The sequence below is a fragment of the Thalia democratica genome, chromosome 3 (genome assembly GCF_965202585.1).
Source record: "Thalia democratica chromosome 3, ktThaDemo2.hap1.1, whole genome shotgun sequence".
Lineage (NCBI taxonomy): Eukaryota > Metazoa > Chordata > Thaliacea > Salpida > Salpidae > Thalia > Thalia democratica.
In genome coordinates this window covers 45,867,096-45,895,029 of record NC_139167.1, presented here as the reverse complement: position 1 = coordinate 45,895,029, position 27,934 = coordinate 45,867,096, and the positions used below count along the sequence as shown (strand labels likewise).

At 25.3% G+C, this 27,934-nt stretch overlaps 1 protein-coding gene across 2 annotated transcripts; it reads left to right on the top strand.

Moving 5' to 3' along the window:
* Positions 1 to 568: 568 nt before the first annotated feature.
* Positions 569 to 23,642, top strand: LOC145831326 (uncharacterized). 2 transcript variants are annotated; one of them, XM_082938539.1, is made up of 11 exons: positions 569 to 976; positions 5,602 to 5,670; positions 5,740 to 5,927; positions 9,842 to 9,898; positions 10,451 to 10,550; positions 14,711 to 14,888; positions 15,028 to 15,216; positions 19,248 to 19,442; positions 20,388 to 20,516; positions 20,820 to 21,088; positions 21,519 to 23,642. In XM_082938539.1, the coding sequence occupies exons 1-11, from the start codon at positions 592 to 594 to the stop codon at positions 21,926 to 21,928; spliced, it is 2,169 nt and encodes a 722-aa protein (XP_082794665.1). In that variant the 5' UTR covers positions 569 to 591; the 3' UTR covers positions 21,929 to 23,642. The 2 variants fall into 2 exon arrangements, with proteins under 2 accessions (XP_082794665.1, XP_082794664.1); XM_082938538.1 differs by having other exon boundaries at positions 14,980 to 15,216.
* The last annotated feature ends 4,292 nt before the right edge of the window (positions 23,643 to 27,934 follow it).

Genomic DNA, 27,934 nt, shown 5'->3' with positions numbered 1-27,934 from the left:
AAAATAAGTAGAAATTAAAAATACTTTTTAATTGCATTTATTTCTTATTACTAGTAAAATTAAAAAAAAAACACTTTTTTAGATATTAATAGTAAAATAAATAAAAATATAAAAAAGTATATATTTAAAAATATTTTAGGTCTAAGTAGATACAAAAGCTTTTATTTAAATGCTTCATAATTGATGTTAGAAAGTTTTAGTGTTAAAAAAATCGTTAAAATTTGATTTTTAACAAAGAAAATAAGTTGGAATAAATTTTCCTGTGTTTTGTAGCACACAAAAGTCAATATTTTTTTCTACTGTACAAGTTGTTACCTTTAAAAAAAATAATAAGTTTTTCAAGTATCAGCTACTTTTTTTAACAGTGTGCTTTTAAAATAAAACATTCTCTTATTAGGTTGCGGATAAAGATTTATTGTTTTTACAAATGAAAGATTTTTATCAGATTTTTGTTTTGTGCATTTATGTTAAAGTAATAAATTAAGTATGCATTAAAAAAAGAAATGAAAAGCGTTATATTAATATTAAATTAGAAAAATTGTTATTTATATTTAAAAAAAATAGGTTCAAAATACTAAGACTGTATGAAAAATGGATCATAACTTGAATAAGTTAAGAAGTGACTATAATCTTCAAGTCTCTTACTACAATAAAAATAAAGGTCAACAAAAAGAAGAATCACCTGCTTTTTCTAAGTCGAATTTTAATGAAAATCAAAGTATTATTAACAATCAACATAGCACATATAAGTTTCTTCAAACTAGCTGTGAGTCTAAACAAAATTCTGATAAACTAAATAGATCTTCAAATAGTTTCAACACTTTAAAAAATGAACCACTTCCTCCTGGTTGGGAAACAAAATACGATGATGATAATCGAATGTATTATGTGAATCACAACACTCACAAAACATCTTGGATAGACCCAAGAGATGATAATAAAAAGTCCAAGTCATTTTCTGGAAATCGGCAAAATGGTTATCCTTTTGTTATTATTTTAAAAATTATGCGTTTTTAAACAGTTTTTTTTTTAGAACTTTTCTAATGATTATAAACAAATAATTTTACTTAACATTGTAAAATAAAAACAAATTATACAGTAATCTTCCTTCATTGTACCAATATATGTTTCTGTGTGTTAACGGATTAACATACTTCAACTGAGTTCTGTAAAAAAAAAAAAATGTAATGAAAGAATAGAAGCTAAAGTAGGTGTATACATGTGTTCATTAAAATAATAATAATTTCTACAGATTTTTAATGGTTAATAGTTAATAATAGGTAAAATTCTTAATGTTAAATCCGACTGATATAAAACTATATAATATTTGTAGTTTTTAAGTCTAAATTGATTAAAGTAAGCTAAAATACAGAACTAAGCAACGAACCATAATATAAACCACTTACATCAATTAAAAGAATAACTAATTAAAATTTATTTACCGTTGCTAATGATTGAACAAAATATATCTAATCATTACGTCACAACATATATTAACATTAGGACAGCTATTTAATTTGTATTATAAAGTTACATAGTTTAGTCGTTATGTTTGGGGAAGCAGTAAAGCGCTTTAATATAAAAAGTAGTTTGTAATGTATTTTCATTAAAAAGTAAAACAACAACCATTAATTAGTGAATCAATAACTTAACAACGGTAAAGACAATAAAAGTTTTTAGGGACTTGATATAATGTATATTTTATTTATTAAATGTTTATATTGATTAAATCTAAATTATAACAAATCAAAGTTAGATGCAATTAGGAAGCAGATTTAGTTTAAAAATTAAAATTTAAATTTAAGAAAATAAAGCACAAAAAACAATCTTGTGATTGAGCTTACAAAGCACTGACCGATAATTAAGTTACAGTGACATATATAAAACCACAATGAATTAAATTGCATATATATTTTATATAATAATTATTAAAATAATTGATTACTGTTTTATAAAGAAGTAGTGGGATGTTTAAATTAAAGATCCCATACAGATATTCTAAATATTTAATAATTAAACTGTGTTATAAATTACGGGTTGTGTTTAATATAAAAGCTAAAATGTAAAACATAAATTAACAAGGTGGTTATACGCTAAGTATAAACCTGCAGTAAAAAACCTCTAGCCGTTCTATTGGGCGTAGTAGGTAAAAAAGCACTGTGTATCTGTAATCTGAATACAAGTTTCCAATTAAACTTGGAGCTTAACACATAAAGATATGAAGAATTATAGTCGGAGGGTAAAATGAATGTACAAAATGTCGGAGAATACAAAATGACGTGTGTGAAATAAATATAAAAATAATAAATGAATAAAACTATAAACGGCTAGAGGATTTTACTGCAGGTTTATACTAAGCATATAACCACCTTGTTAATTTATGCTTTACATTTTAGCTTTTATATTAAACACAACCCGTAATTTATCACACAGTTTAATTATTAAATATTTAGAATATCTGTATGGGATCTTTAATTTAAACATCCCACTGCTTCTTTATAAAATAATAATCAATTATTTTAATAATTATTATATACAATATATATGCAATTTAATTCATTGTGGTTTTATATATGTCACTGTAACTTAATTATCGGTCAGTGCTTTGTAAGCTTATTTACAAGATTGTTTTTTTGTGCTTTGTTATCTTAAATTTAAATTTTAATTTAAAAACTAAATCTGCTTCCTAATTGCATCTAACTTTGATTTTGTTATAATTTAGATTTAATCAATATAAACATTTAATAAATAAAATAAACATTATATCAAGTCCCTTAAAACTTTTACTGTCTTTACCGTTGTTTAGTTATTGATTCACTAATTAATGGTTGTTGTTTTACTTTTTAATGAAAATACATTACAAACTACTTTTCATATTAAAGCGCTTTACTGCTTCCCCAAACATAACGACTAAACTATGTAACTTTATAATACAAATTAAATAGCTGTCCTAATGTTAATATATGTTGTGACGTAATGATTAGATATATTTTGTTCAATCATTAGCAACGGTAAATAAATTTTAATTAGTTATTCTTTTAATTGATGTAAGTGGTTTATATTATGGTTCGTTGCTTAGTTCTGTATTTTAAATTACTTAGCTTAATTTTAATTTAATAATTACAAATGTTATATAGTTTTATAACAGTCGGATTTAACATTAAATATTTAACCTATCATTAACTATTAATCTCTAAAAATCAGTAGAAATTATTAGCATTTTAATGAACACATGTATACACCTACTTTAGCTTCTAATCTTTCATTACAGTATTTATTTATTTACAGAACCCAGTTGAAGTATGTTAAATCGTTAACACACAGAAACATATATTGGTACAATAAAAGAAGATTGCTGTATAATTTGTTTTTGTTTTTTATTCTAGTGAACTTGTTTCACTACCATCTTTTGTTAACAAATCACTTAAATTTATATTATAAATAGTTATGAATTTAATCTTTCAAAAATTCTTTTTCTAAACTAAGTTTCTATTTGTTATCTTAAAAACCAAACAAATAATAATTTTAAATAGTTATTGTAAAAATAAAACATTATTTAACAAATTTATCAGCAATACAACTACTTTTTATAATAAAAACACACACTTCAATCGTATAAAAGTTAAAGGCCTAATATAGAGGTCATCACACTAAAAATTTAGTCTTAAAATTAGTTAAATTAAAAAACTGTTTTGGTATGACAACTTAAATATTTTTAATTGCTATATCAATTATGATTTGAGATCTAAATAAAAACTTTTTACTATCTAATCTACTATTGTCAAATTTATTGATTAAACCGTACGAACCTTTAATATCTTATTTAAATTATTAAAAAAGGACAACATAAAAAAAATCTTAAAAAAGTTCAATTTTTGGAGAATAGTTACTTAAAGCTATATTTTCTTATCAATTCACCTATAAAATTGTTTCGTCCAAAATTTTTATATAAGAAAAGCAAAATAGTTTAAGATCAGTTTGTTTTGCAAATATATTTTTATTTGATGAGTGCATTAAAAATAATAATCTTAATTTATAAAATGTAACGTTAAAAGGAGTTAAATCCTAGAGATCCTGATAAGCTAAACTTATCGGAATATATACCACAGATGTTTTTGTATTAAAACTTTATTCTGACTAACGGCGTTTCACTGCTCTCAAATACGTTTAAGAACAGATCTACGGAGTTTTAAAAAATCTCTAAGAATAAAATTTATTCTTAGAGCTATTCTTAGAGCTTTTTTGAAACTCCGTATAACTGTTCTTAATTTTATTTAAAAGCAGTGAAACACCATTAGTCGAAATAAAGTTTTAACACAAAAACATCTGTGGTAATCTTCATTTATATTTTTGTTTTATTGAACTGATTTATTTAAAAATCAGACGACTTTTGTTACTCTGCTAGAAATTAGATAAACTTTATAATTTTTTATAGATTTTTTAATGTAATTATAAAATTATATATTTAACTTGCAAACTAAAATTTAACAACTATTTTAGTTAATACATAGTATTTACTCAGAGTTAAAAAATAAATGTAGATAAATTAAGTTAAATATGTTTTAGTTAAAAGTAGTTTCTAACAAAGTAACCTGCCTAACTTCTCACAACTATTGCATAATTGTATATGCGTAGTGTCATACAACTGTAGCAAACTATCTTTTTAATATGTACAAATTTTTGGGACAACAGTCATAAAACACCTAAAAAATATTATATTAAAAAAATGAGGTGTAATATTTTCAATAAAACTTGTGACCAATGTTAATAAAGTTGTTATTCATTCAAAGAAAAAAAAGTTAAAATAATTTAATTTAAAACACTTAAGATTAAAGTCATCGAGTTTAATTTGATCGAGTTAAATTTATCAAGCTTAAATATGATCAAGTTTGATATGATCGAACCAAGTTTAAGTTTATTGAGTTTATAATGATTTAGTATAAAATGTTCGAGTTTAAAGTTATCGTGTTTTGTTTTATCAAGTTAAATATGACCAAGTTTAGCATAATCAGGTTTTAAATGATCGGGTTTAAAATGATTGAGTTTGGTATAATAGAGTATAAAGTTACCACAGATGTTTTTAACTAATGAAAACTTTATTCTGACTAACTTTTTTCTGACTAAAGGCGTTTCACTGCTCTCAAATAAGTTTAAGAACAGATCTACGGAGTTTCAAAAAAGCTCTATGAAGTATAATCTAAGAGTATAAAGTTATCTAATTTAAATTAACGATCCCGAGATGGAAATGATAGTAAACTCACTAGAACATTTCGTTGGACTACTTAAACTTATAGTATCTATTTAACAAATAGTTACTATTTAGGACTGTTGAACATTATTATAAAGAAAAAGTTAAAAATTACTAATAACCATGCAACTGCTGCATAACTACGTACTTCTGACCAGGGATTTGTATTTGTAGTTTAGTAAAAGATAATTCTAATTTTTAAAAGACTAAAAAACTATTATATGGCTGACATTTACATGATATTACACAGAATAAAATTTTTCAAAAATATGTTTAAAATTTTTTAGATAGTTTTGAACTATTTTTATATTGTTTTTAAAGTTTTTAAATAGTAAATCCAGATTTTTTTTCAGAGCTACCTTACGGATGGGAAGAAATTAATGACAAAGTTTACGGTCAGTACTTTGCAGATCATAACAATCGTTAGTAATTTAGTACTTTTAATTAGAATATAAAAGCTAATTAACTCTAAAATAAACTTAAAAAAACAGATCGTAATCAAAGAGAAGATCCGCGTAAAACACACCAGCTTATCAAAAAAGAATTCCGCGCAAGTATATCTTCTCATCAACTAAGTTCTAATGAGTGTTTACCTAGTTACCAAGTATGTACAAACTCAAGAAAAAACCTAAGCTATTGTCAACAAAGAAAACTTGCTGAGTATGCTAGACACGTTTCGGTTGGTTCACAGAACTACCACATAACTTATATATGGTATCTATAAGTATATATATTTTTATTAATGTAAAATAACAATTATACAAAAGTCAGTTTTTGCATTATCGCTAGTATGCTAGACATATTTCGGGTGGTTTACAGAACTATCACATATTTTATATACCATATTTTAAAATATATCTATTATATTATCTATTTTCTATATTTATGATTACGTGTATTTAATTATACAATAAACGACAGTTTTTTTACTGCCGTTTCATATATAATATTTTTCTGTCTCATATAATAATCAGAAAAATTCTAGTTTATTTGACATGTTTTACAGAAATTTAGAAATTAAAAATGCTATAAATATTGTAACGTAGTAATGATGTTGAAGACTTTTGTACAGTAAGTTGAGTTTGAGTATACGCTGTTTTTTTAAACTTAATTAGGAGTTTGTGCATTATTAAAACATTTTAGTAACTGCTACGAAAAAAAATTGGAAAATACGGAAGGTAAAAATGATTTTATTTTAATGTTTTAAACTGTTCGTGTGCGCGGTTTAGTTTTACTTTGAATATAATTTAATTAAATTTTATCATGCTAAAATTAAATTTTTGGGAATGTATAAATATATTTAGCTCTTCGCTTTTCTTGTTTAGTGGTTTTTTCTTATCTGATTTATCTATTTTGATTTTTTTCTAGGTTACAAAGTCTGCAAACAAATTTAGTATTGAATTTTAATTTAATCTGCTTATTATTTACCTTTTTATCTTAAAACCTGTACTATTGTCTTTTAAACCCCAAATACAAATTGCCAGTTTTGTTGTATATCTTTTATTTATCTCATATAAAAAATTCTCATATATGAAACAGTTGTAAAAAACTGTCATTTACTGTATAGCTAAATATTTAGCTCCAATTTTATTTTTTGAGTATATTGACCAAATTAAAAAATAATACTATAAATATACCTATATCCACTTAGTTATTAAAAGAATAGTTGATATGCACTTGTATTAATATTGATTATTAATTATAAAATTTTAAACTAAAACTTTTATTAATAATTTAGGTTATAATGCACAAGCTAAAGTTCTACTTATATAGTTTTAAAATATTTTTTATTTAACATTAATAATTCCCACCTAATTAAGTACATTCCTGTCATTAGTGCTTTCACTTTATAAATTCAACTATTATATCGCTTGTATTTTGACCTACAATAATTTACAACAGAGGTCTGCAAACTGCAGCCAGCAATATACTTTTTAGTTAAAATATACAGTCTATTAAACAATTAAAAAGAATCTTGTGATGTAAAAACTAAAAATTAGGCAGTTAGTTTAAGTTGTTTAGTGCTTTATTATTGCTTGTTTTATCACATTTTTGGTCTCGAATGATATCTTTATATTGATTAAAATAACTGTGGCTCCTCGAAACACTTTTTTTTATAAAGTGCGGCCCGACCAGCAACTTTTTGTATAAAAATTGGCCTGCAACTTACAAAAGGCTGCCGGCTCTAGGTTTTAAACTACGTTTTATTGTAGAGTTGATGTAGATAAAATATAACATACTACTTGTTTTATTTAATTATAATACTAAAATTAAATTTTAAAATGGGTTTGTACTACAGTAACTAAATCAAAATTATAAAAAATCTTGTTTAAAAAAACTATTAAACATAGTTTTTTATTTAAATTATAATTTTAGTATGACCTTAGTAAACAACATTTACAAAAAAAAGTTAACCTATCCAATATGAAACATAGCTTGTTTTTTATTCAAAAATTTCTAGTAATATGAGTACAAACTTTAGTACTACTGTAGAAAAAGACTACATTGCTCAGGTAACGGGATTTTTTTTAAACATTTGTTGACCTTTTACAAATGAATAGTAGATTTTTAATGTGTATTTTATAAAAGTTTATGCAGAAAATTAAAAAATAATTCAAACATGTTTCTTGTTAAAATGTTCTTTAAACTTATTTTAAAATCAGGAAGTTCTACCTTTATTTAAACTTCAACTTTTCTAACTATAAAATACTAATAACTTGCTCCATCTACAACATCATAATGAGCACATAAGAAATAAACTAAAGCACATCCAATTATAGTAACAACATCTTTTTAATTTGAAAAATAGTTGGTTAAAAATAACTTTTGAAATATCGTCAATTTTATAATTGTTTTTTTTGTTATTATCTACAAAATTAATACTTAAAGTGAATTATTTATTTAGCGAACTAAGTTTCAAAAAAGTGTTTATTAAGCACTTGAATCTGTAATTATTATATTAATTTTGTTTTAAAGTTTAAATACTTATAAGTCGCAGGTTTCTTAAAATACGTAAGTTTTAAAAATACCAAATAATCAAATTTAAACCTATTAATTAAGCAACTTTGCACTAATTGTTTTTGTTATGATTTTCTTACCCTTAAGTTTACTTTACATTAATTGAGTGTTTTAAAATTGTAAATAGGTTGGTTTTACATGAGTTTATTAATATTAGGTATGTAAAAACTATATAAAAAATTTTTAGGTTATTCTGTAAAAATGACAATACAATTATTTTCAACTTACAAAATATTTTATTTTTATTTTATTACAAACTTTTATTAATTATGGAAAATCATTGTAATTAAATTGTTATACTATAAATATAAAACGTTCAAAAAAAGCTTGACTTTTATACTGTGTTTCTTATAACAATAGATGTCAAGTGCTTAAAACCGACTACATTAACAACTAAATTTAGAGATAGCATGCCTGAACTAACGAGAGCACTCAAACCCACTTTTGTTATTGTCAAAAGAAAACTAAATGCTATTTTCTAATGTTTATACTACAAGGCTCTTGGCTAAAGCTTTTTTCACTACAATTTATAATTTTCTTCCGGGTTTTCACTTTTTGATTTTTATTTTGAATACTCATATATAAAAGTTTTTGTTTTAAGTACTTTAGTTTGCCTAAAATACGTTTAATTTTTAAACGTTTTTAAACAAACAATTCATGGTTTACTATATTATACGTAGTCTTGGAATCTTCTTAGTTTTAGTTTAAGATTACTTAATTTAATTAATCTGGTTACAGACAAGCATAAAATATTAGTAGAAAAGTTTAGAATAATCAAAATATAAAAATTAGTTTTTGGTAATGTTTATATTGAAAAAAAGATTGATAGTTTAGAAATTTTTTTATTTAAACTTATTTTGTCATTTTTTTTTTGTGTTTCCTGCTTTAACTTAAGTTTTTAAAGTTAAAAACCTAAAGTTGTTATATAAAAAAATAAAATACAAGATATGTAAATGTTGTTCTAAATTGTACTGCAACAATAATCTATGAAAGTTTAGCTTTCAAGTAATTAAAAGTTGAAGCTCTTCACCAATCAATTTGTTAGTTTTTAATGTTACGGAAGAAATTGAAAAAAGGTCAGAAATCTTTTATATAAAAATAAAACTTAAAAAAACATATTGTTATTATGGAAAGATCTCAAAAAGCGTTATGTACTTGGGTGAAGTGTTAAATAGTCAGCAGCCGAAATTTTGTAGACTGTTAGTCACCATGGAGCACGTCTCGTTTTTCATGAGTTCTTTTGTAAACAAACACTCTTATCTGCTTTTTTCTTTTTACGGAAATTTTTACAATACCGCGTTTCATTCTTTTTTAGGATTAAAAAAAAAGCTTCATTTACCACTTAAGTACACTGCACCATGTACGCAGTACAGCACACAATTCTGCAGTACTAGTAAAACAATGTTTTAATATAGAATTGATATAAGACACAAGTAAATTTTTAAACTTAACTATAAAATTTACTCATATAAATGTAGTGCTTCTTATAAAGTATAATTCTATAATTTTATTTATAATTTTTTAATTAGAAATAAACCTTTCCTTATATAATTATTAAGCTCCTGTGCATTTTAGGCTCAAAAAAAGGTTGTTGAAGATAAGAAGCAAGAGATAGAACAAGAAACTTTAAAAGTATGTGACGTTTATAAAATTATGCTTCATGGTAATATTTCGAAGTAAACATAAATATTCCAATTCAGTATTTAAAACTTTGTTTGTTTAATTTTCATATATGCTACAAGTTTCAACAACAAAATAAATAGTTAAATTTAAAAACATCAAATATTGTTGATTGTTAATAACCTTTACTAATGAAAGATTTAAACGAAACAAGTTCGTTGGAATATGATAGCAAAAAATTAAAATGTACTCAAATAATTGAAAACTAACAACGTTACTCTATGTTTTTTTTAAATACAGTTCCATAAAATAGTAAAAAATTATGTTCATAGAATAGTACTATCTACTTTATATAACTTTACTATTTATTTTTCAATAAGTTGAATACTTTTCAAATTATTGTAAAGCTAAGTAAAAGACATGTAAGTATGGTATTTAATCAACTTTTTTTTCATATATCGGCATGAAAACAAGTCTAAATACTTATAGATTAAGAAAATGTAAATAACGATTTTAGATTATTTATTAAACTGTGTAAACTTTTTTAAATATAATAATATTTAGATGTTGGAAGCAAGAAACAAGGTATCAAATACGGAAGGAGGCCAAGGTGAACGAGATGAATCAATATTTGCAGTTCCCATTATTTGTAATTTACATGACCGTAAGTCCTTTATTAAAAATACATTCAAACATAAATAAATTTTTGTTTGAAAGTATATAACTTTAAGAATCATATTTATAATTAAAATATATTAATACTTAACGTTAAACGAGTATTAAAATTTTAACTATTTTAAAACTGACATGAAACTCTAAAAAAAATTTCTAGCGTCATATCTCAAAAACCAATTTAAAATATAAAAATAAAATGCTGACTTGGTCTAATTAATAAAAATACAATTGTATTATTTCTAATTAATGAAAGATAAATTTCAAACTTACTATAAACAGTCAAAATTTTATGATTTTAATAAACATACCAATAATTAGAACTATAAATGTCTAACTTGGATTGTCAGATTTATAATAGTTGTGCACACAAAGTTAGAAAAATTAAAAACAGTCACTTTGTTTTAAAGTTCAAGTTTAACTTTAAAGCTGACACGTCTTGTTTAGAAAAATTGTAAAATACTTAGTTAAATTATGCTTAAATATTTTTTATAGATTTTAATAAAAAAAGTTTTGAAATATTTTTATGAATCAGTTTCAGATTTTAAATAAATATTAATTTCAGTTTGAAACTTTCCTTTATAATCTAGTGAAACTGTATAGTAAAGTTCAAAACTATTTTTTGTAAATTTTCTTTATGTAAAATAAGAATGAAGCTCAAAAAAATCAACTTTGTTGTGTCAAGTTCCAAAAAAGTTACAAGAAACTGGTTGCCTAAATCATTTTACTTTTAATAACTATCCAATATTTATTTTAAGAGCTTCATTTTAATTTAACTGTTAAAATATTGGATAAAAATCTCCTTAAAGACATTTAAGTCGAGAACTTTAAATTGTTTAATTTAAAACAAGTCACAATATTTTAATTACTATAAAAGTTTAAAGACTTTTATAACAAAAAAATGTATGAAATGATTATATTGCATGTTTAGTTTTTAGCTCATACACGTCTAGACCAGGGGTGTTGGGTAGCCTTTTACAAGTGAAGGGCCAGAGAGATTTTTAAAATGTTTTTGGAAACAAGTCTTAACTGCCACCTCGCTTTTTAAAATTATACTTTAATAGTAGAAACAACAAAAATATCGGCGAAAGTCAGCAGAGCAGAAGCCTAGACTTTTGTATGCCGTGAGATAAGCTCAACTTTAACAAAGGGGTTGATCATACCAATTTAATCACAAGTTTTCGGTAGACTGAGCCCGGTTTCGTTCTGATTAGCATTTAGTAGTTAGTTATAACCGAAAAACTTGCAATCTTCAATTTACAAACGGTTTATATATGCAAGCATGAAGCAACCGTTTGCTGGCAGTGATCAGTGACGTCAGCATTGTCTTTTGCCGTGCAACGTTCAAAACATTGTCCACTAAGCGAGACAGCTGGTACGCTCGTATTTAAAACAATCAACAAAAACATCAGCGAAAGTCATCAGAGCACAAGTCTGGCCTTTCGTATGCCGTGAGACAAGCTCAAGTTTAACATAAGGGTTGATCATACCAATTCGATCATCAGACCACAAGCTTTCGGTAGACTGAGACCGGTTTCGTCCTGATCAGGACTCATCAGTCAGCCACAACCGAAAAATTTGCAGTCTTTAATCTACAAACGGTTTACACATGCAACGTTTTTCGGTTTTTCTGATTTGTTTTCTGAAATGTATAAAAGATTTTGATTTAATTTAACTGTATAGTTATTTGTCTTAACTAAAAAAGAATGCTCAAATCAAAGGTCGCAATCTCTTGCCACCGAAACCGGTCGCGAATAAAATATACAATTTGCATAAATGTATTTGATTTAATTTAACTAAAGTTTTTATAAGTATTTTCTGTTTTAAAATCTGTAATTATACATTTTGTAAAAGATAATCTCAAATGAAAATTTATTAAAAACTTTTGAAACTGTTTTATGCCTCACTACAAACAACAAAATTAATATAGCTTAAGAGCACTTTATAGTTTTATATCTAGTGCAAAATTAAGTAAGTTTAATCATGAATTGTATAATTAAATATTTTTAGTAAAGTAGGCTTACCTCTATTTTAATTATAAGTGTTTTTCTTAACTTATAAAGTGTTTTTTTTATTTAAAATTATTTATATTCAACTAATTATGGTATAAACTTACATTTTTAACACTTAAAAAGTTAAACAAAACATCTCAGTTAACTGTGTTTGTAAAACTAACTTCATTTTACCTGATTAATCAAGTACAAAATATAGATATAAAGTATACACTTTTCTTTCAGTATTTAACCATTTAGCGTTTAAAGTATTAGAACGAATATTGTATTTAAAAAAATCTTAAGCTATATTCAGAAAAAATTCTGGAAGTTTATAGAGTTTTTCAAATTTATTAAGGTTACAAAATTAAAATAGTTTATTTTTGAGAGAGTGCAAAACTTAACATATTATTACTTTTTTGTTTAAACTACGTAGCGTTAATAATCAAGAAATAAAGATGATGAAAAGTTGTTTAAAGTACAATATAGAAAGACAACACAAAGTTTTAAAAATATTTAAATGATAAAACATAATCTAAAACTACATAAAATACTTAGTAGATTATAGTTTTTAGCTGTTATGATATCAGTCCATGATATATAGAATGTTCAAAAACCTTAGTCAAGTTTATTAACGTTTTATTTTTTCAAAAAATTTCGTTATATACAGTGTATATTTAACACTTTAAATTCAATCAAAACTTCATAAGTTGAATTGAGCTCGTAAATATATTTTATAAGAAAGTTTGTAAACACTGTTATGTAAAGTTTTAAATTAGTTTAGACTGTTTTTTTAAATAATTTCATAATAAAAAACTACTTGAAAAGAAATTGGTATAAAATAATAATAAGAAATCTTTTTTTTTTGCTTAGCCCTTTTATTAGGCATATTTTATATTGCCTTCCTCAAACTAACATAAATAATAAACTAAGCAAAAAATTGTGAATTTCTTCGATATATGTTATTTATATAAATACAAGGTAGAAGAACAAAAAATACTTCAACAAGTTGTTGATTTACTAGAACGACTTGAGGAATTAAGAGATTATAGCTATTATATAAAAATAAAAACAAATTGTACAGTAATCTTCGTTTATTGTACCAACATATATTTCTGTGTGTTAATGAATCAACACACTTCAACTGGGTTCTATAAAAAAATAATTACTGTAATGAAAGAGTAGAAGCATAGAATAAAGTAGGTGTATGCATGTTTTCATTACAATAAAATATTTTTTACAAATAATAGTTAATAATAGGTAAAATACTTAATATAAAATCCGACTATTATAAAACTATATAATTTTTGTGATTATTAAGTCTAAAATAAGTAAAGTAAACTAAAATTCAAAACAAAACAACAAATCATAATATAAACAAACAACTCACGTTAATGGAAAAAATAACTGATTCAAATTTTACTGCTGTTAATGAATGAACAAAATACATTTATTACATCTAATAATTGCGTCACAATATAAATGAGTTTATTTCAACTACTTAATTTGTATTGCAAAGTTTGTTAATTTATTTTTTATGTTTATAATCTATTTTGAACAAAATAAAACATTAACCATTAGTTAGTGTATCAATAAAATTTAATAAAACTTAACAACGGTGAAGACAATAAAAGTCACAGAAATTCGATGTAACATGTATAAATGTTAAATGTTTGTAATGATTAAATCAAAGTTATATACAATTAGGGAGCAGATTTAGTTCAAATGTAAAAATCAAAAATGAAAAAATTGAAATTTAAGAAAACAAAACACAAAAAAAAAAAAACTTGTTATTTAGCTTACAAAGTACTGACCGATATTTAAGTTACAGCGAAATACATAAAATCACAATGATTTGAATTAAATATATATTGTATTTATTAATTATTAAAATAATTGATTGATAAATTAGCAGTCGGGTGTTTAAATTAAATCTCCTACTACTTCACTGTACAATTTGTTTTTATTTATATTCTAGTGAAGTTGCTTCACTAGGATCTTTTGTTAGCAAACGATTAAACCTATATATTTTTGAACAGTTATAGCTATTATATTAATATTGGAAAATAATTTGACAAGTATAAACTATAAAAAAACAATAAATGGTGGAAATATTTATTATAAGAAACTAGTGGTACTCAATAAAACGTTTATCTTTTAGGAGGAAGTTTAGACCAACATTTAAACTCCAAAGTTTCTACGTACGATGCAATACAATTTCGAAATGAAATTCAAAACATTAATGATAGAATAGACTACCTTAAAGATGAGCTTACAGTTGCAAATGTAAATCTAGAATTAGCAAAGACCAATCATGATACGTTTGAATCCCATGTTTGGTTAGTGAATATACTTACTTAACAGTTTTTTTTTACTAAATGCACATGAATTAAAAAAAAACTTAAAATTTTCACCTTTGCGCTTCTAAAGGAATCGTAGCAACTCAATTGACTCACCTGCTTCTGTTGCAACTAACAGCAGTGAAAATATTCATGGGAGTAGCAATCAACACTTAAACATTGGGATTTCGAGTAGTTATGGTAACAGCCAAAACTTATTCAACAGCAACGACAATGTTCTTACAGAGTTTAGCTTTAATACGGTTGAAAATCCACATGCAGAAGCCTCAATCTCTGTAAAAAACGAATTAGAGAATACTAGGAGAAGGTGAGTTATAACATAGTTATGAGACTACCATAAGTTGTTTAATTTTTAGAAATTTAAAGAAGCTTTGTTAACAGCTTAATTCCTAAAGTATTTTTTTAATTTTTCTGACTATAACTATGGCAGAAGCATAAAGAAATATAATGAAATACGAAAATAAATATAGACTTACTAAATAATTTCTTTTCGGTACTAACTTTATATAAAAATTTGAGACAACAATTCATTTTGCAGTATATTTTAATTTTTTGAACTAAAATTTTTTCAATCTACCCCTTTCAATAGTTCTTGTAGATAACTAAATAGATTTTTGTAAAATAGTAAAATTAATAAAATTGTAAGATGATGCGTCATAATAGGTAAATAAATTACATGTACTAGGCGATGCTAATACAGAGTTGTTTAACAAAATTTAAAGTATAAAGCTAAAGTACTAGAAATTGAAAGTATTTTTTAGCAATTTTAAATAAGAGGAAACCGACTTATTTAAACTTTCTTTAAAATAAAATTAAACAACAAAAACAAAACTTAGTAGCGAATTTACAATAATTTAAACAAATTAGAGTTATAAACAAATTTTTGTTTGCATAAACTTGGCTTATTAGTTTTTACAAATATAGACTCTAAAACACTTAAATGATACATGTTACGTCCTTTACAAACAATTGAAAACATATTATCATTATAATTTTTTGCGCATTCTAAATTATTTAACAAATGTTCACCTATTGCCGATTGACTTTTTATTGGCTTATTAGTCCCATAGATCATCCAGTTTCTTAAGGCGTTGGTCACGTGTTGTTCCCTTCTTATGTGAAAACGTTGCGAAGTTCTCCCAATATACTCACTATCACAGTGGCATTTGTATTTATAGATTATATTGCATTTTTCTGGATCAGGATAGAGACCTTTAACAATTCCGTTAAGGGGTTTTCTGGTGGAATGAGTAATTCTTAAATTAAGTGCCCCAAAAGTGTTATCTACGGTTTCTAAAACTTGGTTTTCAAAAAGCTTAGCTTCCTTTCCTAAATATGGAAGTCTTAAATATACTACACATTTGTTTGGGCCGTTTTGTAGGGCTGACAAGCTTCGCTGTAGTCCTAACAATTGTGTTTTCAATAGCTTCTAAAGGGTAACCTAAGGAGCCAATTACCCTTAGATTTTAACAATTTGGCCTTTTAGGTTACCCTTTAGAAGTTATTGAAAAAACAATTAGTAGGACTACAGCGAAGCTTGTCAGCCCTACAAAACGGCCCAAACAAATGTGTAGTATATTTAAGACTTCCATATTTAGGAAAGGAAGCTAAGCTTTTTGAAAACCGTAGATAACACTTTCGGGGCAGTTAATTTAAGAATTACTCATTCCACCAGAAAACCCCTTAACGGAACTGTTAAAGATCTCTATCCTGATCCAGAAAAATGCAATATAATCTATAAATACAAATGCCACTGTGATAGTGAGTATATTGGGAGAACTTCGCAACGATTTCACATAAGAAGGGAACAACACGTGACCAACGCCTTAAGAAACTGGATGATCTATGGGACTAATAAGCCAATAAAAAGTCAATCGGCAATCGGTGAACATTTGTTAAATAATTTAGAATGCGCCAAAAACTATAACGATAATATGTTTTCAATTTTTTGTAAAGGACGTAACATGTATCATTTAAGTGTTTTAGAGTCTATATTTATAAAAACTAATAAGCCAAGTTTATGCAAACAAAAATTTGTTTATAACTCTAATTTGTTTAAATTATTGTAAATTCGCTACTAAGTTTTGTTTTTGTTGTTTAATTTTATTTTTAAAGAAAGTTTAAATAAGTCGGTTTCCTCTTATTAAAATTGCTATTAATACTTTCAATTTCTAACACTTGAGCTTCATACTTTAAATTTTGTTAAACAACTTTATATTAGCATCGCCTAGTACATGTAATTTTATTTACCTATTATGACGCATAATCTTACAATTTTCTTAATTTTACTACTTTACAAAAATCTATTTAGTTATCTACAAGAACTATTGAAAGTGGTAGATTGAAAAAATTTTAGTTCAAAAAAAATAAAATATACTGCAAAATGAATTGTTGTCTCAAATTTTTATATAAATATAGATTTGTTTAACCATTTTTTGTTTTTGTGGTTTACTGCATTAAGATAAAACTGTCTTGTTGTATACATATTAAGCTTTAAATAGTTACGCTTCAAAGATTTACACCAGCTATAACATATTAAGGATAAAAAGTTTATAAACTAATTATGCGAGACAAGCCAGCTGCAAAATTTTAACTATTAAAAAAACCTTTGCCACAGGTGTTTCACCTGCCACATTTATATTTAAGCAGGTGCAAAAACACTTTCAATATTAATATTTAGTTTTAAATTGTTTAATTCTTTTTTAATATTTATTTCATTTAAAGCTATTTTGTTTAGATTTTAACATACTTTTATAATGTTATTAAAGTTGTTGATGGTAAATGAGGGTTTGCTTTATTTATTTATTAAGTTTTTTAAATTAAAATAACTATTTATATTCTTTTTTAGTATGTTATACAAAAATTGTTTAATTAAGTTTAAAGTTAACATTTAAAATTTTTTCTGTAATCTTAAGTTAATTTAAAATATAGGATTCAAAAATTTTGTTTTATAGCAGTAATTGACTTAAGTTAGTGAAATTATGAAATCTAATAGTTTATGCAACAAACTTCTTGTTATGAGTAGTGCTTTAAATTTTTTACATAATTTAAAACATAAATATTTTAGCATTACAACAAGCGTCATTATTAAAATTTTTAACATTCTTTAACATAAGTAGCACAATGTAAGTAAACACAGAAATAAATTTTATTTATACTGTTATTGATAATTTTATACTTTGAATTTTAAGCAAAGGCTCTATTTAAACTTTTTTTTTAATGTTTATGTATTTTCTAACGATCAATTTATATTTACTAAAAAGAGAAAATAAAACCAGCAAAAACCTAAAATATAATAATAGAGCTTTACTCGAAAAAAGCTAACTATTTGTTCACTCGTTTGTTGTACTTCAAATTTTTTAAATTCCGTTTGCTTTACGCACAACAATTGTGGACAAATTAGTTTTTGTTTGTACAACAATCGAACAATCCGCGAATACTAGCCTGCTGAATATTTAAGCCAATCATTCAAAAGCTTTTTTTATTTTTTAAACGCACAATTTCTTTCCCTCTTTGCTTATCATTCAAACAGAACACTTCAATACTTAACAATGTTTTATTTGAGCAGAACATTTAACGTGCTGTTTTTCTATCACAGTGCATTTATTTTAAACTGTTATTGTACTCGATAGTGTAGCTCTTTTATTTCAACACAAAAAAGTTTTGTTAGAAGCCAATGTATGACTTGTCGCCCTCTTAACTATACAAAGCCGTTGCTTAGCTATAAAAATTATAAAATAAAGAGACTTAAGGAACATTTGAACATTTATTTTGTGATTTTTAAACGTTCCTTATCAAAAAAAGTAGCATATCATGTTTATTTAAATTTTTCTTTTAAATTTAGAAAGGCTTGTTTTAAATAAAAAACATAATTTTAAACTACTTTTTCTTATTCTTATTCAGTAAACAGCTTTTCTTTAGTGTCTTAGACATCATGTTAACATATTAATTAAAGATTATTCAAAAAAGTTTGAGTCATTAAAATATTCTTTTTCAAAACTAAAAACTATTCAGTAATCCAGTAATAGCAACTAGTGTGATAAAAAACAGATTAGTCAGGAGATGTGTATAATACAGATTATTAACGTTTTAAACTTGTATAAGTTGAAAAGAACACCAAAAATTTTATAAATAAGCAAAACTTACTACTTTTTTATTTTAACTTTAACTACAGTTTACTTAAGCACCTTGTTTTTATTCAAAAGTTAGTTCTTAAGCTAAATATTTTGTTAAAAATTTATAACTTACAAAAAAATAGAGCTAGCTAGATTAAGGATTCGTTTTATTTCAGTACTAGTATGTTTGCGTGTGAACTGTGATGTTGATATATTTTTCTAGAATTGAAGAAAAATCAAAAATTTTAACAACACTTGTACGAAACAACTCAGACGCAGCAAACCCAAAAAGCTTAATTGCACTTTCTGGCTTATATACAAAAAAGCAACAGCTTCAAGCTGACAATGTAGCAGCCAAAACAGCAGAATTGAAACAGAAGATAGAAAAAGAGCAACTTAGAGTAGAGAAAGAACTTATGTAAGTTTTTTTTATGCTATGTGCTGTAGAGTTAACTGCATAACAATTTTAAGTTTTATAATTATTTTTCAACAACAAAACTAGTTAGTTTACCTATCACTATAAAAATAGTAGAATACTAGTGAGTTGTTTAAATTAATTGAGTTATTTAAGCAACTGAGTTTTAAGCGTTGCTTAATGTAAACACAACTAGAGAATATTTTATCTCACATAGATAAGTCATATATTTTACTTAGTTACGTATATATGAACAATAGTTAAATGAGGATATATCAATAGTTTTAATTAAAACGTTTAAAAATAACTTGCTAATAGCTTTGTAATAAAGATCCTGACGAAACAAGTATATGGTAATATATTATGTGTTTTAGTTTTAAGAAAACAAGTAAAGAGATCTCAACTATTGGAGGAAAAATAATGAATTTATTCTATCAAGAATTTATTTTACAAAATAAGTTTCGGTTAAAGACCTTGTCAGTGCTTAAATAAATCTTATTCAAATAGAGTTATTCTATTTGAATAAGATTTATTTAAGCACTGACGAGGTCTTCGACCAAAACTTAGTTTATAAAATAAATTCTTGAAAGAATAAATTCATATGGTAATATATAATAACAACAACTACTTGCACAGTACTTTTCTTTACTCACTGACGCACGATTCTATGTGCTAAACAAATAAGCAAGTTTGTTAAATAAAATATTTTTCAACTTTACTCACAAACGTTCGCTTCAGTACTTTGTATTAAAACCCGCTTGGTAAGATCACAACAGCGATTTCTCGCGACTATGCCAGCCTGATGAGTCCTATAAAGGAAGGAACCGGTCGTAGGTTGATTTGGATGCTGTTGTTGTTGGTTGTGTGAAGTTTATTATTGAACTATCTTTATTCATCAAAAACAAATTTAAAAAGAAACTTGAAAGTATATTTTCATTATTTTACTAGTAATGCAAAAGCCATAAACAATGAGTCTGTGGGGGAACGAATTAAAAGAGAAAAACAAGCTAAAGAATTAAGAATGCAAATAAAAGATGACTTTATCCTGAAGCACGAATTAGAACAGAGATGTTATGAGTAAGAGTTATTTACTTGTAAAACCTGTAACTATGTGCAGTGCACTTATTACTTTGAGATGCTTAAAAGTTTTTAACAATGAAATATAAAACCTATAGTGTAAAAACAGTTTAAGGTAGATTGTTTAAAACTTATATTAGTTTATTTAAAGTATTTATTTAGTTTTTTAAACAAATTAAAATCAAAATATACACCAGATCTAGTTCAAAAGCTTTTGAAAAAAAGTCTTTACTTTTGTCTGGGTCTTTGAAATTAAGCCGTACTACGTAATATCTGATGTAGAAACATCTATATATCTTTTAGATTAGCTTCGCTTTCAAGTGAAAGTACATCCCAAGTTTCTTCACGTGGATCTAGTATCTACAAAAATAAAAAGTCAGCACTAGATTATTCTAAAGTTAACGAAGCACTTAAAAAGGTTGAAGCTTTAAACTTAAATGGTAGTCAGTATCAACATCATTCACCAAGTAACTCAATAACATCTAATTCAAGTTTGTTCAGTCGTCGCAATTCAATGACTCGTCAAAAAGCATTGCTGCTGAATAGGACCTTACGTAAAAAAGAACCAGAAAGTAAGCTTTGATTATTAACTACTTAGATATGCTATGAAAAATAGTGTTATGTTCTAAACTAAAAGGTTAATACGTAAGAAAGTTTGTACTTTTTCTATATGATTTTATGTTGGATTCAAAATTCAACTACTTTAATAATATGATTGAAATTTTATAACTAATTTTTCCATTCAAGTGTATTTAGCTGATTTTACACAGGCTTATAGAAGCTTAATTAAGTAAAAAGAATTAATTAATTAGAAAATGTACTGATAAGATGTTAAAATCCTTTGAATTAAGACTTTAAAATATTTAATAGTTTCAAAAAAAATCTCTACTTAATGTTACGATCTAGCTTCAAGCGTTTGCGCAAACATGTGAAAATTACACTTTTAGCCTTAAAGTTACAGCTATGTACTTAATAAGAATATATAAGCTTTTAAAATTTTAGACTTTCAATCTTTTGGGATAACTCGTCAGCATAGAGGATCGGCAAACTCAATAATCGCACAATCTCCTGCGTACTCACCCAACGGATCTAGTAAATCATCTTTGCTTAGCAGAGGGTCAGCAACTTCGTTGTCTGTTATCGCAGAAATGACTCCAGAAGAGCAATCTAGTCAGGAAACAGCGTCAACTTCTACATGTAAGAACATAGCTTTACGTAATTTCTACTCATCGAACGATGTTTCGCATCCAGTCTCAGAAATTTCCCAGTCTACTTCCTCAACTTTAGAGAGGGCTGCTTCAGTAGGCAGAAACTCCCCAGTTCCCGCTTCAATGCCTTTGCAGCGCCATCGCAAACTACAAGTTTGTCAAGAGTCAATGAAATCGAAACCATGGTCAAAGAAACATTTTTAGGATTACACACCAAAATAATTAAAAATTTTATGTTTCACAGACAATATATTTTTTCTTTTACCATCTTATAAATCTTTTTCTATTTCTATATAGGCTGTTTTGAAGTTGTTGTAATACAAGTTTTTATGTAAAAATGTTAATCTGTATAAAATTAAACATGTATTAATGATTTGTACCCAACAAGAAATACATATACAACTACTGACATATATAAAGGACAATTGTTACTGAGAGGTAACACAGATAACTTTGCAAACAAAGGAAAATGTGGTATGAATTGGTTTTATAAGCTAATTTATTAAGTTTTACTTTTTCGAAAATGTCTAAGGTAACAGCAATAAACTATTTTGGAACCTAATGTTATCTATGTTACCTTAAATCGAGAGCCTAAAACCGCACCTGACGTATATGTAATAAAAGTATGTGTATAATTCAAAGTACAATGTGTAGTATCTTTATTTATATATATTTTATTTAGAAAATTCCCTTAAAAAAAAAACCAGAACATACGTTTAATAAAAACAAAAAAATTGTTTTTAATCTTCAGCTAGTACGGTTTGAAATAAATAGCGCTTTGCTAAACGATGATAAAAAAGTTATGTAAATAACACTAAGACGTAATTATGAAATATTGTAAACTGTAAATATTCAGTGCAAAAATTGATGTTCCATCTAAACAAATAAATTTTCAATGTTTATGTATTACAAACCGTAGTAGCTGAAGATTATAAACAATTTTGTTGTTTTTATGAAACGTATGTTCTGGTTTTTTTTTAATCGACATTTCTTAATATACATACATAGAAAATAATGTGGTTTAATAAACTTAAACACTTTCCACTGAACCCAATTGAAGGGCTTTTAAATAATTAATTTAGAATAGTCGAACAGAAAATATATTTCATATAGCTTAATGCTTTAATCATCAGCTAGTACGGCTTAAAGTAAATAGCATTTTGCTAAACAATGATAACTAAACTTTTGCTAAAAAATGTTTGTTCGGATGGTAGACTAATTTTTGCACTTAATATTTAAATTGTTTAATATTAAATATTTACGTCATACAGTTTTTTGTTTTTTGTAAAACTTTTACATCATTGTTTAGCAAAGTGCTATTTATTTCAAACCGTATTAGCTGATGATTAAAGCATTTAGTTTTATGAAACATATGTTCTGTTTTTTTTTAATCGAATTTTCTAAACAAGTTATATATACATATATATATATATATTGTTTTTTATGTGATCAAAACTTTTTATTTATCATTTAAGATGAAATTTTTATTGTGATAAGTTCACTGTGAGTAAGTTCTGAATAAGACTTTTTAGGAACAGAGTATTTTTAAACTTCGTAGAACTTGCCGCTTTTAGTTCTTTAAAATAGATTTTAAACTTGAAAATTTACAGAACTATACATATATTTGTTAAAATTATTTTTTAAAGGTATTCTTTATGTATTCATTGTTATTTTAGTTACTCATTGTTACAATTTATTCGTTTTAGTGCTATTTTTGTTGAAAAATAATTACCTCATAACAACGTTTTTTTAGTTCTTTTTAATTTTTGTTACATATTTTAATTACAAATGGAAGTGTTACTTATTTTACTTAATAAAACAAATCTGTGATAATTTATATTCAATTCATAGTAATCAGTTAGTTCTCTTATAGTTGTAATAGATAGACATATTTTTAAGGATTTTGGTATTTAAAACTAGTGTTAAAGTATTAAATCAAAGCACAGCTGATTACAAATAAAAAAGTTCTTTCATGACTACAATTTTATATTAATACCTTATAAAAACTAAAAAGGTGTGTTTTAATAAATTACTAAAAAAAAATTAAAAATTTAGAAAAATACTTACAACTATTGAAGTTTTGTTTGATTTCATTTATATATATAATCAACAAAAACTTGTCAAAATTCAATAAAAATGCAATGATTAAGAACATAAGAAATAAAACTAATATAAAAAAAAGCACTTAATACTGCTCAACTATCAAAATTTATTATTTTTAATAATATTTGCTAATATTAGATCGAACGAAACATGTTTATTGGAATACAACAACAACAATTTATTAATAACTAACGACATTTTTCTTTGGTAAGTAAGATTTTATGTTCAATAAGTTTAATTTATAATGTTCAAATTAAATAAAAGGTGAATAAAAAGTGTTTGGTTTTGATTTTAGATAGTTTTTACTAAAAATGCTATTTCTGAAGTACATTAAAACTATAAGTTTTTCAGTTATAAAATAATTGATATAGTAATAAAATATTATAGAAAACAAGTTTTTAGATTTATTTAAAAAGATTCCAAATTTTAACACTTAACATCTTTATCATTAATTCAGCCCTATTTAACGAGCTTTAATTTCTTTTTATAATAGCACTTTATTTTTTTAAACCTTTACTTCATCACTAATGTTTTTTGTAACAGTCGGCAAAACTGAAATGTTTTCCGATCATCATAAATAGCAAAATACTGCACAGTGGGCACGCAACTGGAATCGAAAACTGTTTTTTTTTTGTTGATAGAAAGCCACGATTCTGGCGCATTTAGAACCTTAAACTATCTGCCTACAGCAAAAGTTATGCCAGTCGGACTTGAAGGATTTCAGCTCAAACTAAATTTGATTTCTTTGGAAATATAAGATCAACGGTAAAATTAAATACCATTAAAGTTTAAATTTGCATTAAAGTATTTAATTTATTTTCTTGGAGTTTACGTGTTTTAAACTTTTTTTAACTAGTTTTTTATGTAATTTTATCAAAATATTATAAGTTTTTTTTCGTGTATATGTTAGTTATAGGTAATTTTTGTACTTTTTTCGTAGCTCTACTAAAATTTAAAAAACTAAAGTATTTTCCACACGATTCGAGTATAAACATGTGTATGTTTTAGATTACTTAAGATTTAGTACATTAAATAAAATTTAATCAATTAACTCAAAAAAAAAGGACTAATCGGACAGTTATCAAAACTTCATATTTAACATCTAATAAACATTTACGACGTCTAAAAAGACAGAAATATTCAAAGTCTGAGTTTGCTAATCTTATTTTTAATTCTTAAATAAACAAACTTTTTTAATTTGAATAAAATCATACAGCAGAATCTTTTTAGGAAGCAACTACTTAAGCCTGATAACTTTTGTTCAAAGATGTTTTATTTTTTAATTTTGAAAAATTCAAAAGATGCAATATTTTTCTGCATTAAAACTTGATATTTTAAAAGATTTAAATATCAGTTAAACACGACTCTGGCCTACTTTTTACTAACATTAAATGTCACATGGGTTTATGGTCGTGCAGTCCAGTATATTGTTTAGTTTTCAAACAACTTTAATCTAATCAAACTTTTTAGTATTTTTTAGGAAAAGCCCCTTTAAAAATCGATACATAATTTCTTTTTTTTAGTAAATTAATTTAGGCACTTTCAAACAATTTAAAGTTTTATTTTGAACACTTTTTTCCGGTGCGTGGAGTTTATTAAATCACTTAACAACACAAACTTAATAATAGTTAATTTATCGTCGAGATATGTCAATTAAGTATTTCAACACAATTATATAATGTGTGTTGAAAAATGTTTTGATATAACTTTATAACAACTGTTTGATAGGTATTAAGCAATGAAGAGCTAGCAAGGTGTAATTTAATAAGAGTTGTGGAGTGACAAGTAAGCTTTGCTATATAAGTTTTTTTGCAGACGAAAACTGTTTAAAAAGCTGCATAGTTTACAAAAATTAAAAGACAAAAAAAATTCTTTAAGCAAAATTAAAATAAAACAATATTTTAGTATAATAATTGTCCCGGACAAGTTGTTAAAATAAACCCGTAGTGTGCGACTTATATTATAAAGCATTTGTTAGAAAAAGGTTGATTTATTCATTTTACTTAATTTTGTAGTTAAATTAAATAACCTCTCAAGCCTTAACTTTCTTCGCATACCCGATCCGGCTAGCGGACCTTACATTGCCCAACCTTAAGTTAGACTGTAAACTGTTTAGAGTAGTTTATAGTTTGTTAATTTTTTTTTTTTTTTATTGTGCTTTAGGGTATATTGGGTCGTTTATATGTAGATGCAAGTTAAATTTGACCTAAGTGTTTCAAATTTTTTTTTCAAGTTAAGTGAAAGCTACGGCGGTTTGATGTTTTTATAAATATAAAAACTGTTGTATATGTCATGCGTATTTGTAGTAATAATTTAAACATCTCTAAAAATTTTAATTTGTTTTTAAATTTCATTGAAAACAAAAAGTACAAAAAAAAAATAAATTTAATTAGTTTGTAAGTGCCGTTATTGTATATTTTGAACTATTATATTTGATATGACTTTATTTTGTCTTTATATTAATACTTGATAACAATGTAACTATTGGAGATAAAATTTATTTAATTATGCTTCATTTGCTGTGGTATTGTTAAAGCTAGCTGTGTTCATGCACTTCTTTCTTTATTTTTTGTTGCACTTAAAATAGTTGGATTATTAAGTAAGCTTTATTTTACAATTTTAAATGATTGTTTACAACTCTGTGTATGCTATATAGACTAAAGCACATTTATTAAAGCATGTTTCAAATTTAAGAGTTGAAATCCGGAAAACTTACCTAAATAAATGACATAGATGAAGGATCTGTTTACCTCAATTCTAAAGTCTATTCAGTATGAACAACACTTTGTTTCTGTAACTCTGGCATCTTACGGTCAGAAAAAATATATTACCTGTAATGTAATTTCAGGCTGAAAATAATTTGTACAAAAGAAATAAAGTTAGAACATTAAAAAATACAATTTAAATAAATATTCATTTTATTTTCAGTTCGCACAGTTGCCTTGTTTAAGTTTCCTTATTCTAGTTTTGTCCTAAGATTGTTATATATAATTATTAATATTTTATTTTGTTATCTTTAAATAAGTTTTACGACATTATATTTTACAAACAAAGTTTTTACTATTAGGACTTTAAATAAAACTATTTCATTAAGTTTATTTACTCTTGTAGCAGTCTAAGTATAAATTTTAGAACACATAAATATTTAAAAAAGTAAGTGAAGCGTGCATGTAGAAATAAAAGAGAAACTTAAAATATTTTTGTATTATGGTATTTAAAGATATATGTGTTTTAGAAATGAATTAAGTAATTTTTATAGTCTATGAATTATTAGAGCTTTTAAAAATCAAAAGTAAATTATTTATTAGTGTTTAGAGTAGAATTTAATACTGAATATAATGCTTATATCAGTCCAGGACACAGTCAACTTTTGATTTTTCTACGGCATTGTTGCAGTATTCACGCGATAAATTTATTTAAAAGTAGTGATGTACCGGACTCACTATCCGGGTCCGGGTCCGGCCGGATATTGCCATTTTTGTCTGATATCCGGATCCGGCCGGACTCTAATTTGAAAAAAAAGTCCGGATCCGGTTCCGGCCGGATTCTAATTTGAAAAAAAAGTCCGGGTCCGGCCGGATCCTAACAGAGATCCGGCCGGACCCGGATCTAGTTAGTAAAAAAGAGCAAACTGAAAAGTATTTCTTCAAAAACAAACCCTGTGAAAATTTATAAGAGTCATTTTCGTCAGTTTAAATTAAACACCTACCGTGATTGGCTCATTTTGTACACGTGACTAATTTACATTTGTTTACATTTAAACTATAAATAAACATTTCATGAAATGCAACTCTTTACATATGTTGTAAAAATGAAAACTTTGGAATGAATACTTGCATTATTTATTGTTTAAAGTCGAGCTCAGAGAATATTTATAGTTAATACGGTTGAATGTACGAGCCAATGAGAATCATATGACGAAATGTTTCAAACTAAATACTGATGCAACAAAACATCAGAACATGACAGGCAGTTTATATGTAAGCAGTTAGTTAGTTTGGTGTGTAGCTTGAAGCAGCAAAATATCTTGAACGTTTTTGTGAATGCTTATTATAAGTAGTGTTTTGTCTTAAAAGTGAATATTTCAACAGGTGTTTAATAGTTTAA